The following is a 16,605-nucleotide window of genomic DNA, read 5'->3' on the forward strand; positions in this document are numbered from 1 at the left end:
GTTGCTGGCCTGGATCAGGAATGGTGTGGCCAGCCGGAGCAGGGAGGTTGTTCTGCCCCGGTACTGGGCACTGGTGAGGGCACACCTGGAGTGCTGTGTCCAGTTCTGGCCCCTCAGTTTGGGAAGGACTTGGAGATGCTTGAGCACATCCAGATGGGGCAATGAGGATGGTGAGGGGCTTGGAACACAAACCCTGTGAGGAACCACTGAGGGAGCTGGAGGTGCTCACCCTGGAGAAAAGGAGACTCAGGGGTGCCCTCATCACTCTGCACAGCCCCTGAAAGGTGGCTGTAGCCAGGTAGGGTTGTTCTTTTTCTCCAAGAACTGGAAAGCACAGGGGCAATCCAAGATAACAAGGAAGACTCTTCACACACAATGAGAGGACACAGACTCAAGCTGCACCAAGGGAAATATAGGTTAGATATTGGGAAAGAGATTTTTACAGAAAGGGTGATAAAGTACTGGAATGGTCTGCCCAGGGAGGTGGTAGAGTCACCATCCCTGGATGTGTTTAATACAAGGCTGGGTGTGGCACCAGGTGCCAGAGTTTAATTGAGGTGTTGGGGCTGGGTTGGGCTTGATGATCTTGAAGGTCTCTTCCAACCCAGTGATTCTATGATTCTGTTTATTAAATTATTGGTGTTACAAAACAAAGAGCTCTCCCTTGATGCCTTGAAGTGGCTGCCTAGAACAGAGGCTGGATAAGATTAAGAGAATAAAAGCAGGTATTTGTTAAAGGCCTTCAATAGGTACACCTTGGGCTGGCAGAAGCCTCCCAGAGGCTACACCCAAGATGGACAACAGTCACAAGTTTTTCAGACAATTATAAGTTTGGCTCATTTACATATCAGAGGTTAATCCTCCCATTCAGGTAATGAAGTAATTTATTCCAAGTTTGCCCCTCCCAATTCACTGTTCTTTACGTCTCTTCTTGAGTTTCAGGCCCAGAGAGGAACTGTTTTGTCAGTAGAAGACAGTAACTAACATTGTATATGGAGTTGTAGAGTTATACACGAAAGCAGTACAAGATTTGAAAAATATAAAAGCTAAATCCTAAGGCATCACCCTGTATCACAGTGGTTTGATAAATGAGGTGGAAACCGTTAAATAAACAATTCTTTTTTTTCCAAATTTTCTCATCACTTTCATATATAAAAGCATGCTTTCATAATTGATTTTTTTGATCGTAAACTACAGACGTGTTTTCTCTCTGGCTTCTGGTTTTAGTATCCAAAGGGATCAGTGATAAAATACATGACTTATTAGGACTTGTGTGTACAGACTTAAAAAAAAAACCCACAATGAAGACAGTCATTGAATGTGCACCCAAAATGAATGGGAGCTTTGTCCAGGAGAGTGGAATTAGCTGTGTGGGTATTTTGAAGGCTTATGCATCACGTTGTGAAAAAATAAATGGGATGTTAAAAGTGAAGGGATGCAATCTTCAAAGTCATTGCATGGAGCTGCCACCACCTTCATTCGCTTAAGAGAGTGCTGTGTGTGCTCTGCCTCCATGCAAAAATGGGTTCAATGTCCTCAACAGAATGGGCCAATTATAAACTGAATATTAATATGCTACTTGAATGAAGGGGAGAGCTCACAATAATTTTTTTTTTTGCCATTATTTTTCCTGTGACATATTATCGAGTTTGGAGAATGGTTTTTAAATTGCACTGCTTAGGTCTCTATATCATCTCCAGAATGTGCAGGCGTTTGACACTGGCATATCGGTTTATCTGATCTTTTTGAAAACATGTCACCTTCTTTCAAGACATGTTGTTATAGAAACATACCTTGATGGATTAGGTCTTTGAGTCTTGTCTGCTCTGATCCTATTCAATGCACAGAGCGGTGTCACGTTTGCTGACACGTAGAATTGGTTGAAAGGTTTGAAATTTGCTTACACAGAGGCAGAAATCCGAGGCTTTAATAACAGATTCTCTTGATTCCAAATCTGAATGAGGCTGATAATCACCCAGTGGGCTTAGAACCTTGGGGTGATCTTAAAACAGGTTTTTCATATAACCCTTGCCTCTGCACAAGCAAAGCTGGTTGGTGCCAGCAGTTCCAGCCCCAGTCTTGTGTGTGTGTGGATCCCTTACATTTGCAGAGTGCTTTTATTGAGATGTTGTTGCCCCAAAGCAATGGGACCATACTGTGATGATTCCATTCGGGCTGTGCATCCAGCTCAAACTGGGATGAAGCCACTGAAGGATGTGTTATCTTATCAAACATTTTCTTATCACAGATACTGTGGCAAGATTTTCCCAAGATCTGCAAACCTGACACGTCACCTGAGGACGCACACTGGAGAGCAGCCCTACAGGTACCACACCCTCACCCCTGTCTGTGCTGTGGCCACTGGGGTCCCTTCCAATGCAGACATTTTCTCTGGATAAAGCCAGGGAATCCAACATCCTTGCTGGACCAGCTCCAGCCCTTCCTACTTAGCTTTGGACCCATCGTTGCATTTTGGTGTCAGAGTTTTGTGCTGATCCTCGGTGTTGGAACTGCAGAAAGGGGGAGAGTTTTGGTCTTAATAAAGTCCTTTTGGCTGGGGCAGTTTCCCAACACAACCCCCAAGTCCTGCCTTTGCTGGCAGGGTGGCTGGCACTGCTGAACCAGTGTGATTAAAGTGATGTTCAGTAGGGCTCATGGACCTATTTTCCCTTGCAAAAAATGTTTTTTACTGGACTGCTGCGGTGTTATGTGCAGCCTAAATTTGGGTGATTTGTCAGTCATCTGATTTCTGAAAGGTCCTGGTTGCAAAGGCATTACTATATTTATTTGTTTCCTGCCTAATCTGGATCCTTTCTGAGGTCTGCTTAACTAAAACCCATGTGGGTGTACTCTCCTGTTGATAAGAACATGTGTGTGATACTGAATCCAGGACGGTCCCATGCAGAAATGTGTATAAAGCTTCACCTTATTGAAAATGAAAGGCTAATTTAAACTGGAAAGAGGCCAGTTCATGTTCCAGTAAAACAAATGCACAGATTTCTGCATTTTATGAGCTGTAAAGAGCAGAGTAAGCTCATTGTTTGTGAGGAAACAATGTTTTTTGCATCTAGTCTCTTTGGGAAATGAGATTCACATCTAATTTTATTGAAGGGAGGTCTTGATGCATGTTATACCCGTCCACTGCATAAAAGCCACAAGCAATTAGTAGCATAATGGGTGATTTCAGCACTAAAAAAAATTTTACATCCTTGACAAGTGTAAGAGAGGCACGGGAGAAGTAAAAGATTGAAAAACTAAAGTGGTGAAGACTCTTGGCTGGTTGCCAGCCAGAGAATTTGGAATAGTTATAGTATGACTTAGTAATGGCTTAAAGAGCAATACAGTAAAGGCTTTAGGGACTCCAAATCGCTGCAGAGTATGAAAATTGATGCCTCTGGTACCAGAGTGATAGACTAAACTACTCACATTGGCACAGTATTAAAGGTTGGGATTGTTTATTGCTGGTTTTTGCAAGATAACCGAATTTCCTCTGGGATTAGCAATCAAGCAAGCTAATTCCTCAAGAAAAGATTTAATCACACAGTATAATTTAGAATAGGAAAAGAAATAGCCCTTTTTACCTTATTTGAGCATTAGAAGAGATCTGTTTCATGTTTTTTCCAAAAGTGTTTAATTGTATTGTATTGGCAGCACATGAAACAATAGAGTTATTGCTCTACTGTTTTCAAACTTCCCAACTTTGTGTGCAACAGTTTTAAAAACATGAGACTCAATTACCATAGCTAATTTGATGCCATTAGCTCAGAAATATTATGCTCATTCCTAGAGGCAGTACTTAAGATATAAAGTCTAGTATGAATTAAAGCTGAAAACCCCACCATAGAAGTTGTGTCTCCATTCCAAGAGCACAGCTCTCTAGTTAGCCAAAATTTGTCTTTATGTCAGGGAGGATTGAGCCTCAGTAGGGAACAAGGAACTGTGGTTGGGTGCTGAGCCTGAGCCCAGAAGGCTCTTCATGTATCTTAGGACAAATCTTACATTTCCAGCTACTAACAAACTCTTTCCTGCCCACTTGTTTTGTTGGTTTTTTTCAGATGCAAATACTGTGACAGATCCTTCAGCATATCCTCTAACCTGCAGAGACATGTGCGCAACATCCACAATAAAGAGAAGCCATTCAAGTGTCACTTGTGTGACAGGTGTTTTGGTCAACAAACCAACCTTGACAGACATCTAAAAAAGCACGAGAACGGCAACATGTCTGGTATGTTGTGTCTTTTTCCTCCTGTCTTTTCCCTCCCCAGCCTGCTCCCTGTCCCACGTGCAGGGACTGCCCCTTCCCTGTCAGCACTGCCACAGGCACACGCTGCTCCAACGGGTGGGGGGTAGCAAAATATGTAAGTGCCTAAGCTCTGCTGACGTTTAAAGTGCTTTGAAAATCCCAGCATAAACTCTCCCCTTGTATAACTTAAGTCCACTGGATGATGTCTTTTCTTTTGGTTTTAATTAAGCCAACCCATAGCGTCTAGAGAACAGACTGGGAAAATTGGTTTAATCCCATCTCTGCAATCGCTCGGCTCTCAATAGGAGTCCTAGATTTAGAGTCTCAGGGGGCACTCTGAAAGATTTTCCTGGCACCTTCTGAACTATTCCCACTGTCAGGAGCTGAAAAGCGCTGGCTATTGTGGAGCTAATGGTGCCTCTCAAGCCCCAAAGCAAATTGGTCACTGCACAGCAGCAGCACAGGCAGTGGCAGGAGGGGATGGCGTTGGGCTGGTTTGGGTGTCTGCAGGGTTTAGTGAAAACCCTCTCTGCAGTCCTTTCAGTCTGCATTTTGCCTCTGTGGAGACAACCATGGGCATGCAGTGAATGCAGAGCTGTCCCTTCCCCAGTGCTCAGAGAAAGGCATCTGACACTGGGCTCTCAGTGAATATGTCAATGGCTGCTCCATATTTTGAACAAATCTGCATAACTGATAGATAAAAATTAAGTTCCATTTGCTCAGTTGGGCCATTGGTCTAAGAAGGACAGTTATCAATGGACAGTCTTGGAATCACAAGGAGCAGGAGGGAGATGTTGAAATAGGGACATGGCAAAAGTGATGATAAATCATGGAAATGGTACCCAGCGTGGAACCAGGTCATTTTGGCTGGAAATCACCTTTGCCCACTAATTACTCGTTTTATGGCCAAAAGCTGATAGTTCACACTGACCAGCTTTTGGCTCTCACCCGTATTAACCAGAGTTTCAATTTCATTTTGATTTAAATGGTTAAATATAGAAAATGTAAAGAAGCAGAAAAAAAATCATATGTTTTGCTTTAAGGTACTGCAACATCTTCACCTCACTCAGAACTGGAAAGCACAGGGGCAATCCTTGATGACAAGGAGGACTCTTACTTCACAGAAATTAGGAATTTTATTGGAAACAGCAACCACAACAATCAATCCCCCCAAAACTCAGAGGAGAGGTGAGTTGTGTGTGATCTACCTTCAGAAGGTGCCCACCACTCCTTTTCCAGGTCTGCAGACCTGATTGTTCACTTTTGATGGTGTCTGGAGCCAGAGTTATTTCAGAATCTGGTTGATTCAGTGGCCACCTTGGTGTCTCAGGAAAAGAAATGTGTTGATTCCCTCCCCACTGTGCATGAAGATGTTCCAAGTGGCAGATGCTGGACAAGAGATTCCATCTGTGAACACATTTCTCCTTGTATCTGGAGCTCTCAGTTTCAGGCTCCCACCGTTAATTTAAGCCTGCTGAAAAATTCCTTCTCTTTACATTCAGGGCAGAACAGGTGAATTCTACATCCTGTGGCTAGATGCATGGAGCCTTAGGATTTAAGTGCAATTTAAATGTGTAATTAATAAAGTAGACTGGGCTAAATTCTTGGATCAAATGAAGGATTGTAGCTGGAAGTCCTTTCCCGTAAGTAACTCAATCCCAAGAAAGATGCTGAGTAGCCAAAAGCCCGTGAGGCTGCGGGTGGGCGCTGGGAGTCCACAGAGCTCCAGCACGTGAAAGAGCTTTTTCTACTAAGATTTATTAAGTATATGGGTGTTTGAATTCTTCTGAACTAACAGAAGAGAGACCACTTCTAAATATTTTCAGTTAATAAAAGTACAGCTAAGCAGAAAAGGCTGTGGGACGGAGCCCCCACATATTTCTTTGGGATTGGTGTTGCATTATGCATTATTTTCCCTTTTGAATTGGCATTGCGTTATCAACATCAAAAAATTCTTACTGTTGGTGGCAAACTTTGCTGTCTCCTCAATTTCTTGATGCCTTTGTGAAGGGATAAAAAGGGTGGACACGACACAATTTCCACTATGGTATTGGATTAAGTGATTACATGCATATTCAAATTTCATTCCATCTTGATTGGCAATGAGGGCTTGGGATTTTTTTCCTCGCACATCTGGTCTCAACATGTCCTCCGACAGGAAGTCAGCAAAGTGGAAAGGTTGCTGGGTTGTGCAGTGTTTCCTTTCTAAATTTGGCACTTCAGACTGCTCTTGACGGATATTTTATCCCTGGCAAATTGCTGCATTTGAAAGCATAATTAGAGAATCTGTTTTCTTAATCACATGGCTTTTGTTACTTTGGTTGTAGTCCATCTCCCTTTCATTTCTAGCGGCCTCAATTGAGCATAACAAGCAAGTTGGCAGCCCAGACTGAGCTCAACAATTTCTTATTTCTGCCTATTTAAATAAAAGATGATAAAGAGATATTTCTCTGATGATCTTAGAGGGAGACGGCTGCTTCAGCTCTCCCTGTTCTGCACAACCTCAGATTTTTTTGATACTCTTCTAAAGACAGACTGTTCCCAAGAGCTTTTTTCAATGCAATACTAAACTCATGGCAGTCAGCTGGAATTTGCTCGGAAAATAGATGAAACTCTAATATGTTCAGGAAAATGGTGCTGTTATTGTGGCAGAGACCAGCTTTGCTCCTCAGAAAGTCAAATGTCAAACACCAGCAAGGCTGTGAGGGCTCATCTTATCTTGCTCCAACGTTGGGTCTATCCCATATTGTCCCGCACAGTTTGAAGCACACGGAGTCTGAGGCAAACTGCGTGCGGACAATAAGGTTTCCATTTTTGTAACTGTATTCCTGGAAGAGTTAAGGACCTTTTGCACAATGAGAACAATAGATGAATCAAGGCCTCTGTGCTGCATGACGTGGTGGGGGCAGATACGGTGGTAGCACGAATTTTGGGGGGGCTCGAGTGGGTGCAGCTCGTTCACGTCCCTGTGCCTCTGGTTGGGTGTTTGTTGAGGCCGTGTTGAATTTCTTTAGTTCTCATTTGATGTGATGGACACAATGCAGTCTGAATCCTACAGGGTTGAGACCATTACCAAACAACCCCTACTTCAGCGTGGGTATTATGTCCTTGATAAAAATCCCGTAGGAAGTAGTTAAGAGAAGTCATTGTCTGAGAGCAAAGGGCAGCGTAATAACAGTTTGTAGACCAAATGGTTTTCCATGTGTGTATTGCTGTAATTACTCATTTAATAAGAATAAATGCACTTAAATTGCCATATGACCTTTCTTTTCATTGCTTTTTACCCTTCAAATGAGTCAATAACCTAGTTCAACATGGAGGTGACATTGCAGACCACTCTTCAGGTCTCCAGCTGAAGTCTCTTAGCTTCCCATGTATGAAATCCATACATTCAGTGAAGCAATATGGTTTCCAGAGGGGTGGTAGTGGGCAAAATTAATTATGCATGTAATTTTGACTTTAAAACTCTGAATGCAATATTGGATGTCATTTTTTTAAAAAATGCCAGATCCGATTTTCAAAGTTTCTTGGCCCCTACAGCTTCTGTTCAAAGGCAGTGAGTTGTTTTGCCCAGACTAAATATATGATTGGAAACTTGAGATGAAATAATGCATGGGAAAATTTGGAATGGTTATCTGAACTCGCCTCTTGTTAGAACAGTAGTTTTAGGAGGATAACAGGAAAATCCCATGCTGATGGTGCTGTAACGTCCCACTGATTTCTGAGTGGAATTTTCTCCAATGCTGCCTGAATGTCTGAAGCTAAGCAAGATATAAAATACAGAAATCACTTTATTCTGCTGGGACAGATGCTTTTCAGATCTGCCTCCAAGAGTCTGCCCATGAGAAGCTTTCATATCTGATCTGTGTTTATAGCTTGCATTTGTTTTGGTCCTTTCAGAATGAATGGCAGCCACTTTAAGGATGAAAAAGCCATGGTAGCCAGCCAGAACTCGGATCTGCTGGACGACGAGGAGGCAGAGGATGAAGTAATGATGGATGAAGAGGACGAGGAGAGCGAAGTGGCAGGGAAGGCAGTCAAAGAGCCCGCGACGAGTGACATGCACGAGGGCACTCCCGAGGAGGATTATGAGGAAACGAGGGCTTTGGACATGAACTGCAAAGCTTCCCCTGGCAGGTTGGTTCCTTCCGAGTATTGGTGTGCCCGATAGGCAGGATGGGAACAATAAAGCATGCAGGAGTGCCAGCACCAAACCAGCTGCCGTGGGAACCGCTGCAGAGCGGCCGCTTCCCCACTCACAATAGCGACGTGCGTCCGTGTTTGGGTCAGCACCAGCCCTGCTCTCAGCCTCCTCGTGCAGGCTGGAGCCCTTGTTAGGAAAACTGAGTGTGCTTGGGGAGCTATTGTGAGGTTCTGGGTGAGACAGGAAGCAGGGTGAGACAGTTCCATGGGAGAGACGTTATCTGCTCCGCAAGCCGTCCTGGACCTCTCATAATGTCCTTGTGAAAGGCTGTGGAGACACCATGAGAGAGGCAAACTCTCCCTCCCCCACTCAACTGCCCTTTCTTTGGAGCAGAAAAGGGAATTCCTTTTACTTCAGAATCGCCATTCCATGAGGCAAAGTGGTTTATGAATGTGAAAAGGGGGGAAATTTCTCAGATGTGTAAATCTAAGATGAGGGCACGCAGAGAGGATCATTTAATTGACATTTAAAACCTCCATGGTGTTTTTGTAGGTATAAAGAAGAGGAGTATAATAAGACTGGACTTTCAGCTTTGGACCACATAAGGCACTTCACAGATAGCCTCAAAATGAGGAAAATGGAAGAAAATCAATACAGTGAAGCTGAATTGGCAGCTTTCAATGCTTCCCAGCTGCCAGAGGACCTCAAGCAACCATTGTACAGGAAATCCAAATCCCAGGTAAAAGCTTAACTCAGTTAAAATATTTCTGTCACCAAATACCCGCAGGATTAAGCTGTTAGTGTGTGGCAGGCAGGGTTGCTCCAGCTTTGTCAGACAGAGCTGACAGCTTCATGTCCACAAACCTCAGGCTCACCCAACATCCCACTGAACCCTAGAGACATGGCAGGGCACTCTGGTCCCGGAGAGCAGAAGATTTCCATACTTTTTTCTTATTTTTTTTTACTATTTTTGTTCTGCCTGCTGCCCCCAGAAATGCCACAATAAGAACTAGTCCCACTCTGCTGACACTGATGCTGCAGATTTTAGCTGCAGCCTCACAGGGATGTGACTTGATCTTCTGGCTGGCTTGGCTTTTTGGTATTTTTTTTATTTTTTGATGGATGGTACCACCTTTAGCTCCTCAGCATGTTTTACAAACAGCAATAACTGAAATGGCATCCTGGTGCTATTTTTTGCCGTTTTCTAAACATTAACTAATTAAAATGGGGTTTTTTAGCCCCTTTGAAAGATTCCTGTTTTAAAAACTGCAGAATATGCATGTAGGAAAGGTCAGCAAAGGAGACTGTTACATTTGGTGAAATACAGGACGAGACAAGGGATAATGTGATTCCTCAGCCTCTTGAAAAGAGACTCCTGTGCCAAGAATCTGAAGGCAAAGGAGACTTTGGGACCTTGTCAACTATTAAAGGCTCCTCTGAGCTTTGTGAAACCAGATGAAAGCAGAAATTATTATTACTATTAGTGAGTCAAAAGTGTCAGTGAAGGGGTTGACAGTGGTTTTTACCTAAAGCATTTAGTCGGTTTTTTTTTTAAATAAGCTGAACCCCATGGCTGTAGCCTGCCTGCCGCCCTGGCCGCGCACGGGTGGCGCAGGTCCAAGCTCAGAAGTGTGACCTCCTTGTCCCTCTTCTGTCCCCATGCAGGCCTATGCCATGATGCTCTCTCTCTCCGAGAAGGACTCCCTCCATTCTGCACCCCACAGTTCTCCCAACATGTGGCACAGTATGGCGAGAGCCGCCGCGGAATCCAGCGCCATCCAGTCCATCAGCCACGTATGACAGTGCGGCGTCGTTCCGAGGATGGGACCAAGTCCAAACCAGTAGCATGGCTCTTTCGTATATGACTATTTAAAAGACTGCTGAGCAGAATGCCTTATAAATCTGCAGGGTCACTCATTTAAAGTCCGGTGACCTTAAACGGAATAATTTTAAAGAAAAAAAAAAAAAGAAAGAAAGAAACTATTTATTCTCAATATTTTGTTTTGCACAGCAAAGGCAGCTGCTGACTTCTGGAGGATCAATGCGACTTAAAAAAAAAATAAAAATTTAAAAATTGTTTCAGTGGATTACGTAAACGGGGCCGGGAAAAAGTGTCTTCCAGTTCACCCGGCTTTGAGGGGCAGGGGCAGGAGGGTTAAGACTGCATTGATACACACATGGGCACTCCTTTAAAGTAGGAACTGAATTGATTTTCTTTTTGTATAAGATAGTTTGACACAGGATTGGGAACAGTTGCTTTTATGTACAAATCTCTTCATTAAAGCTTTATGCATTTTAGCCCTTCAAGGAAAGAAAATAGTTCTATCAAATGCACACTATCCATCGTAAATGTAGAAAGAAGTAACAGGGAATATTTTGTTCTCTCCATAATTCTTTTACCTTCTCAACTGCATTGTTTAAAAAAAAAAGGAAAAACGAGGAGAAAAAAAAATGGCAGAAAAAGAAAGAACTCTGAGAAACAATACATAAGAGGCTTGTGTATATTGTAAACTATGAATGTTCACTACTACAAGAAGCTAAATCATCCAGATAATTCCGTGAAAGCACCGCGTTCATCGACAGCACCACTAGTTCGAATCATTGTAAGGAGATTCTTTAATTTTCGACAATCATGTCACTATTTTGTTGTATTGTTTCCTTCCCCCCTACCCTCTTAATTTCTCCTTTGTGTTGTGTGTACCGTGTATTTATTTGTTGGCAAACGATTGTTTGTTGATTACAATAGCACTGTTCCTGTAACAAACAGCACTGCTCCAGTCCCCCACTGCGTTACGACGTAAGGCACCCATGTACTTCCAAAAAAAGTGAGGTGAACTGATCTGTGTATATGGGAGTGCAAAACAGTGTTTGAAATTTTCTTACATTCCTCTTTTATTTTTTTTTTGCCTTTTAATGAACTAAATAACTAATAGATGCGACTTAGTTTTGTTCTGTTTTTTTTTTTTTTTTGTAATACAGTAAATTGATTCGATTGTATAAACAGTTATAATTTCTTCATGAAAGCATGATTCTTCTGATTAAAAAAACTGTACCCAATATTTTATGCTGGTTGTCTGCGAGCTTGTGTGATGTTATGTTCATGTTAATCCTATTTGTAAGATGAAGTGTTCCAAATTTATGTTTTAAAAAAATAAATAAATAACGGAAGGTATTCAGTTATTTTTTTGGGGGTTTTTTTGGCCTTTAGTGAGGGACCAGATTTATTTTTCCTTTTGTTTATAATCTCATTTTGAAATAATCGGCAAGTTGAGGTACTTTCTTTAAATGCTTTGTACAATGTAACTGTTACGCATTTCAGTACATTACTATGGGAGGATCAACTTAAAAAAAAATAATAAAGGACTACAAAACTGAAGGGATCCATTTCCTTTTTGTCTTGGTTTTGTCTGAGTTGGGGGCAAAAACAAAAGGATCATTTCCCCTGCAGCAATGATGGATCTGTGGGGTCATGAGGGCAACCAGAGGATGGGGCACTGGGAGGTGTTTTGGACTTGGCCATGAAATGTGGGACCCGAGCCAGAGCCTCTCAATAGACTGACTGTTGGAGGGGTTTAGTAAGTCCTTTAAGTTTCAAAACACTACCTTGGAAAAGAGGGATATTTAGGTCATTTCACAGAAGAGGTTGGTGCAGTGTCACCTTCAAAGGCACTTGTGGAGCCCTGACTTTGAGTTTTGCCTGCTTGCTGCTTGTTGGGAAGAAGTGGCTTGGCTGGTGCATAGTGAAATATTCACTCACCAGAGTGATCAAAATCCATGGCTGAGAAGCTAAATGAGCCTTCAATTGCATAAAATGAGCCTTTTAGAGTCTAAAAGGGAAAAAAAGGGTATTTTAATTTGTGTTCCCTTTGAAATCAGATTGGAATCCCTGCTTCTGGGCAACCTGTGGAGGGGGGATGTAAGAAAAGCCAGCATTTTCCCAGGGAATGCCCATCTTGCTGATCTTCTCATCAGCAGAGATGGAAGGGCTGAGGTGTTCCTCTCTCAGCCTGTGTCAGTGCCCAAAGACCTCTCATAGCTCATAAGATATTTAATGAGATATTTAAGTTATATTTCAGAATAACCTGTATGTGTCATTCTTGTCTTCAGCCCAGGTGTGGGCTTGTTTGGTTTGCTCCTTCAGCTTGAGAGCCTTCTGCACGAGTTGGTGGCAAGCTGAGAACCTACACTGGAATGGTTTTCATGCAGGAAGCCTAAACCCCACCTGGAAAAAAAGTAAATAGATGAAAAAAAAATATCCCGTGTGCATATTCTTGTACTGCAGTGGCCTGAGGTAATGGCCACGTACATGCAGATAATTGCATAAATAGGCCATTATTTTTAGGGCAGTTAAAGCCACTGTGAAACTTGGTTTTAGGTTTCTGCCAAACACAGAGAACAAATAGATTAATCAAGTCAAGTTTTATCTGCAAACAGCTTTCCAGATCGTTTTCCCCTTTAATTTGATGCAATGACAGTTGTTATCAGCTCTGCCCTCACCTGCCCTAGATGAAAGAGGGTTTGGGAGGTGGAGAAAGGGTGGGACCGTGTCCCCTGGGTTTAATGTTCTGGGTTACAGCAGCACACCTATCATAAACCTGCCAGGTAAAGTACTCCTTGAGCTGAGCTCAGGGTTAGCTCAACCTGCCCATAACCAGCTCTGGTGACCATTAGGGAGCAAATGCCACCAATCCCTGGGCTCATTTTCCCATTGGTTGTCTGGAACTTGGTATTTTCTTGTCACATTGCAGCACTGCCCATGGGGTTTGATGGGCAGAGGGGACAAAGTGTATTTCTGTAATATCAACGAGTCCTTCAACTCCCTGTAGATCCCTTACCATGACCTTGATTTTCACTGCCTTGTCTCAGTACTAGAGTTGTTCACCCAGAGGAATAGCTGAAAAGCAAATCCAGATTTGATTGCTCATCTCATCCCCCAATAAACAAAGAAAGCTGGATAGTTTTTGTCTTTGTGTCACACCCTCCCCAATGGACCACACAGGTGCAATTGTCCAGGTGCAAACAGATGCTGAGTGAGGATTGATGTTTCTGGCTTTCTACTACAGTGATTTAATTTTTTCTGAGGAAAAAAAAGAAAGTCAATACTTTTCAAAAATCCCTTCATCTCATTTCAGCATCATCCTACTGTTCGCCCCACTGTAGCACTTTTCTGTAAGTCAACAAATCATTCCCATGTGATGCAGCAGCCTTCCTAGATGGAGGAGCTGCACATTACCCTCTCAATTCCCATCTACAGAACTGAGCAAAGCCCCAGCATGACAAGATGATTAATCAATATTTCACCCTGGCCCAGCTCCTCAATAGCCCAGTGGGTCTCAGTCACCATTCCTGTGTCAGCTGCTGTTTCCAGTGGGTACATTTGTGGAGTAATGGCAGGGGAAGTTATTATAAAAGCATTTGCAGGGCTGCTTTTGCTCAGCTATTCAGTTTGGCCCGTTGCTCCGTGCATGTTTTTAGCTTTAAAAGTTTCTGTCAGGTCTCTCCCATGTAGAGACTCACTGTGAGCTCCTGGATGGCTCCACTCTGCTCTCTGCCTTCCAGCTATATTTAGTTGTGGTTTTGTTGCTCTCTCGTAGAGTGTTGTGGAAAAGTCAGTTTTAAAGATGCTTCCAGTAATGATTTAAACAAAAAAAAGGTATCCAGCAGCAAACAGAAACCCCCTTTTTCCATGTCAAACCCCATGTTCCTTGCCAGGACTCCAGTTAGCAGGAAAATGTTTTCTGCAGCCTGGCCAAAACCAGCCTTGCTCCCATCCATTGACTGGCTCTGTGTGAGCACACCTAGCATGGGGCTGGCAAGAGCCAGATTAATTCAGCTTCTGTTTCTCTACAGAAAATGGTGCCAGCTTTAGGAAAGGCTCAACTCAAGTTCAGAGTCATTTAGGGAAGGCTGGGAAGATGGTGAACATCAAATAAAAAGTAAAAAATAAGTACTGTGTACACCTTCTTTTCCATTATTTTTTTTCCTCTGGTTCAGACTTAGTTGCTGCTAGAGGAAAACAATTCTCAACAAAATTATCCCAGAATTTAGATTTTAACAAGACTAACATTTAGATAATCCCTGGAAAGAGGCCCCACTGCCACACAGTGATCCAGGAACTCATGGAATATGTTGCCAGCCCTTATCCCAAAACCACTGCCTAAACTTTGCTTGGGACTGGTTGCCCCACTAGGTATGAACCCAAACCAGACTGAACACAGATCCTTTTGCACGATAGAAGCAAAGCCTGCTTTCTTTGATCCAAGAAAGTGCACATTTTAAAGGTAATTGAAGCTATTTATATCTATAAATCCATTTGGGGAAGTTTGGGGAACCCTTTGTTATGAAAGGTGCCGTAGAAATATGGAAGTGTTGTGGTACAATGAGCTTTAGCAGTCTAAGCAGGAGGTCTGAGAGAAGGCACCTCCAGCAGGCACTCGCCCTTTCCCTGCTTTATTTTAATACTAATTAATTCCAGAAAAGCTGAAGAAATTTGATGAAAAGCTACACTTCTAAGAAAAAGTTTTGCCCAAGAGTCTTCAAGCAGGCCTCCCAGCTTGGGAGGGCCTAGTGGGAGAAGAGGGTTAGTGGTGATTTTGATGCTTAAATTATCAGTAATTAAGAAGTTGATTTTCGGGGATTGAAGAAAATTTTAAACAGCTGCTTCTCGCGGGCCTTTTACTCCTCATTTTCATTAGCATGTGCTAAGGCAATCTGGAAAATATATTGAGATCCATATTATGCTGTGTCAAGACCTCAGCATCTGTACCTTGGGGCAGATACATGCGAGATAGGCGAGGGTGGATGTGCCAGCGCGCACATGTGGAAGCGTTCAATTTGTAATATGATTACAGCCCCAGCACAAAGCCCGCTTGATACCTGGGGCAGCCTTGCTTCATGGTAAGCTCAGAAAATCCTCCAAGATCATGTCATGTTTCACATCAGCAGCCAACCCAAACCAGAGGAGCAGCGCTTTAATTCCTGGGGAATCTCTTTCAACGGGCGCGTGTCAGCCCCAATTAAGGTCCAGGCTAATTGGGGGGAGGCATGCAGGGGGGTAACATGGTCCTGCAGCAAAGCAGCCCCTTTGTCCAGGCCACACCAGCCCCTCTGCCTTCCCCAGGGTGGCCACTGGAGGAACTGCTGCAAGAAAAGTTCCTGGAAAGGTTCACAAGTGGAGAGAGAGATTTCAGCGTGGATAAGAGAGCTCAGGGTGCTCAGCAGCAGCTCGATGTGGGGTCTCCTGCTTCAAAGCTGCCAGCAAAAGAGAGGAAGGTGGTGAGCTGCCCTCTCCACACACAGAGTGCAAACCTGACCTCAGCATCCTCCAAGGATCCTCTCCCATCTCAGCCGCACATCTTTCTCCACTCCTGAAATAGCAAAAGGTTTTTGACATCTGAAGTGCTGATACATTAGGAAAAAAAATTAAAATTCAGGCATGAGCTATGTTAAAATTAATTTTAACATTCAACCTCTCCTGAATTTGAGAGGGATCTATGTGGAAATCCCAGCAGGCTCAGTATCAGGTCATCCGTCATCCAAATAAAAGTAAAGCATCAGAGGACAAAACCTAATGGTCTAATTTAAAACTGATTCCTACAAATATTTGAAGGATTTTGATCTTCCTAATTAAGGAAGCAAGTGTTTTACTGTACCCAAATGTTTCATAGAGTCATACAATAGTTTGGACTAGAGGAGACCTTTAAAGGCCATCCAGTTCCAACCCCTCTGCCACGGGCTGGGACACTTTCCACAATTTTGCTGTGGACACTTCCAGGGTCAGGGCAGCCTGACCAACATATATCTCAACAAAAAACATTGTAAAAAAATCTTCTTTATGTCTAGTCTAAGTAGATCTTCTTTTAGCTTAAAAGAAACCATCACTCCTTGTCCAGTAGAACAAGACCCATTGGAATGTGTCCCCTGCACCCTGTGGCCTGCTGGGTCTTCTCTTGAATTCATCTCCCATCTGAGCATGGCCAGGAATATTTTCTAGCATCCAGCCTTGGACTCAGTTCCTAAGGGAGAAAAATGTTTGCCACTCTCAGACTAACTTGACACCCTCCCAGAGGTGTGAGGTCCAGCCAGCTGCAATCACACTGGTGCAGTAAAAGTTTGGTTCAGAAGGATCCACAGCCCCTCTGCTCTGAGCAACCACAAGCCACAAAACCCTTTGCAATCCACCATAACGAAGGAGAGACCTTTATTACATTTAGACTTG

At 43.1% G+C, this 16,605-nt stretch overlaps 1 protein-coding gene across 6 annotated transcripts in view; it reads left to right on the top strand.

The window, feature by feature from the left end:
- MECOM (MDS1 and EVI1 complex locus) overlaps positions 1 to 11,763 on the top strand; it is a 323,830-nt gene extending 312,067 nt beyond the window's left edge. For all 6 annotated transcript variants that reach the window (XM_064721122.1, XM_064721123.1, XM_064721124.1 and 3 more), the window contains 6 exons: positions 2,249 to 2,326; positions 4,056 to 4,225; positions 5,287 to 5,431; positions 8,144 to 8,380; positions 8,940 to 9,126; positions 10,053 to 11,763. In XM_064721122.1, the coding sequence (XP_064577192.1) occupies positions 2,249 to 2,326; positions 4,056 to 4,225; positions 5,287 to 5,431; positions 8,144 to 8,380; positions 8,940 to 9,126; positions 10,053 to 10,187 (952 nt within the window). In that variant the 3' untranslated portion in view covers positions 10,188 to 11,763. The remainder of the gene's footprint in view (positions 1 to 2,248; positions 2,327 to 4,055; positions 4,226 to 5,286; positions 5,432 to 8,143; positions 8,381 to 8,939; positions 9,127 to 10,052) is intronic.
- Positions 11,764 to 16,605: the final 4,842 nt, after the last annotated feature.

The sequence above is a fragment of the Zonotrichia leucophrys genome, chromosome 9 (genome assembly GCF_028769735.1).
Source record: "Zonotrichia leucophrys gambelii isolate GWCS_2022_RI chromosome 9, RI_Zleu_2.0, whole genome shotgun sequence".
In the NCBI taxonomy this organism is placed as follows: Eukaryota; Metazoa; Chordata; class Aves; order Passeriformes; family Passerellidae; genus Zonotrichia; species Zonotrichia leucophrys.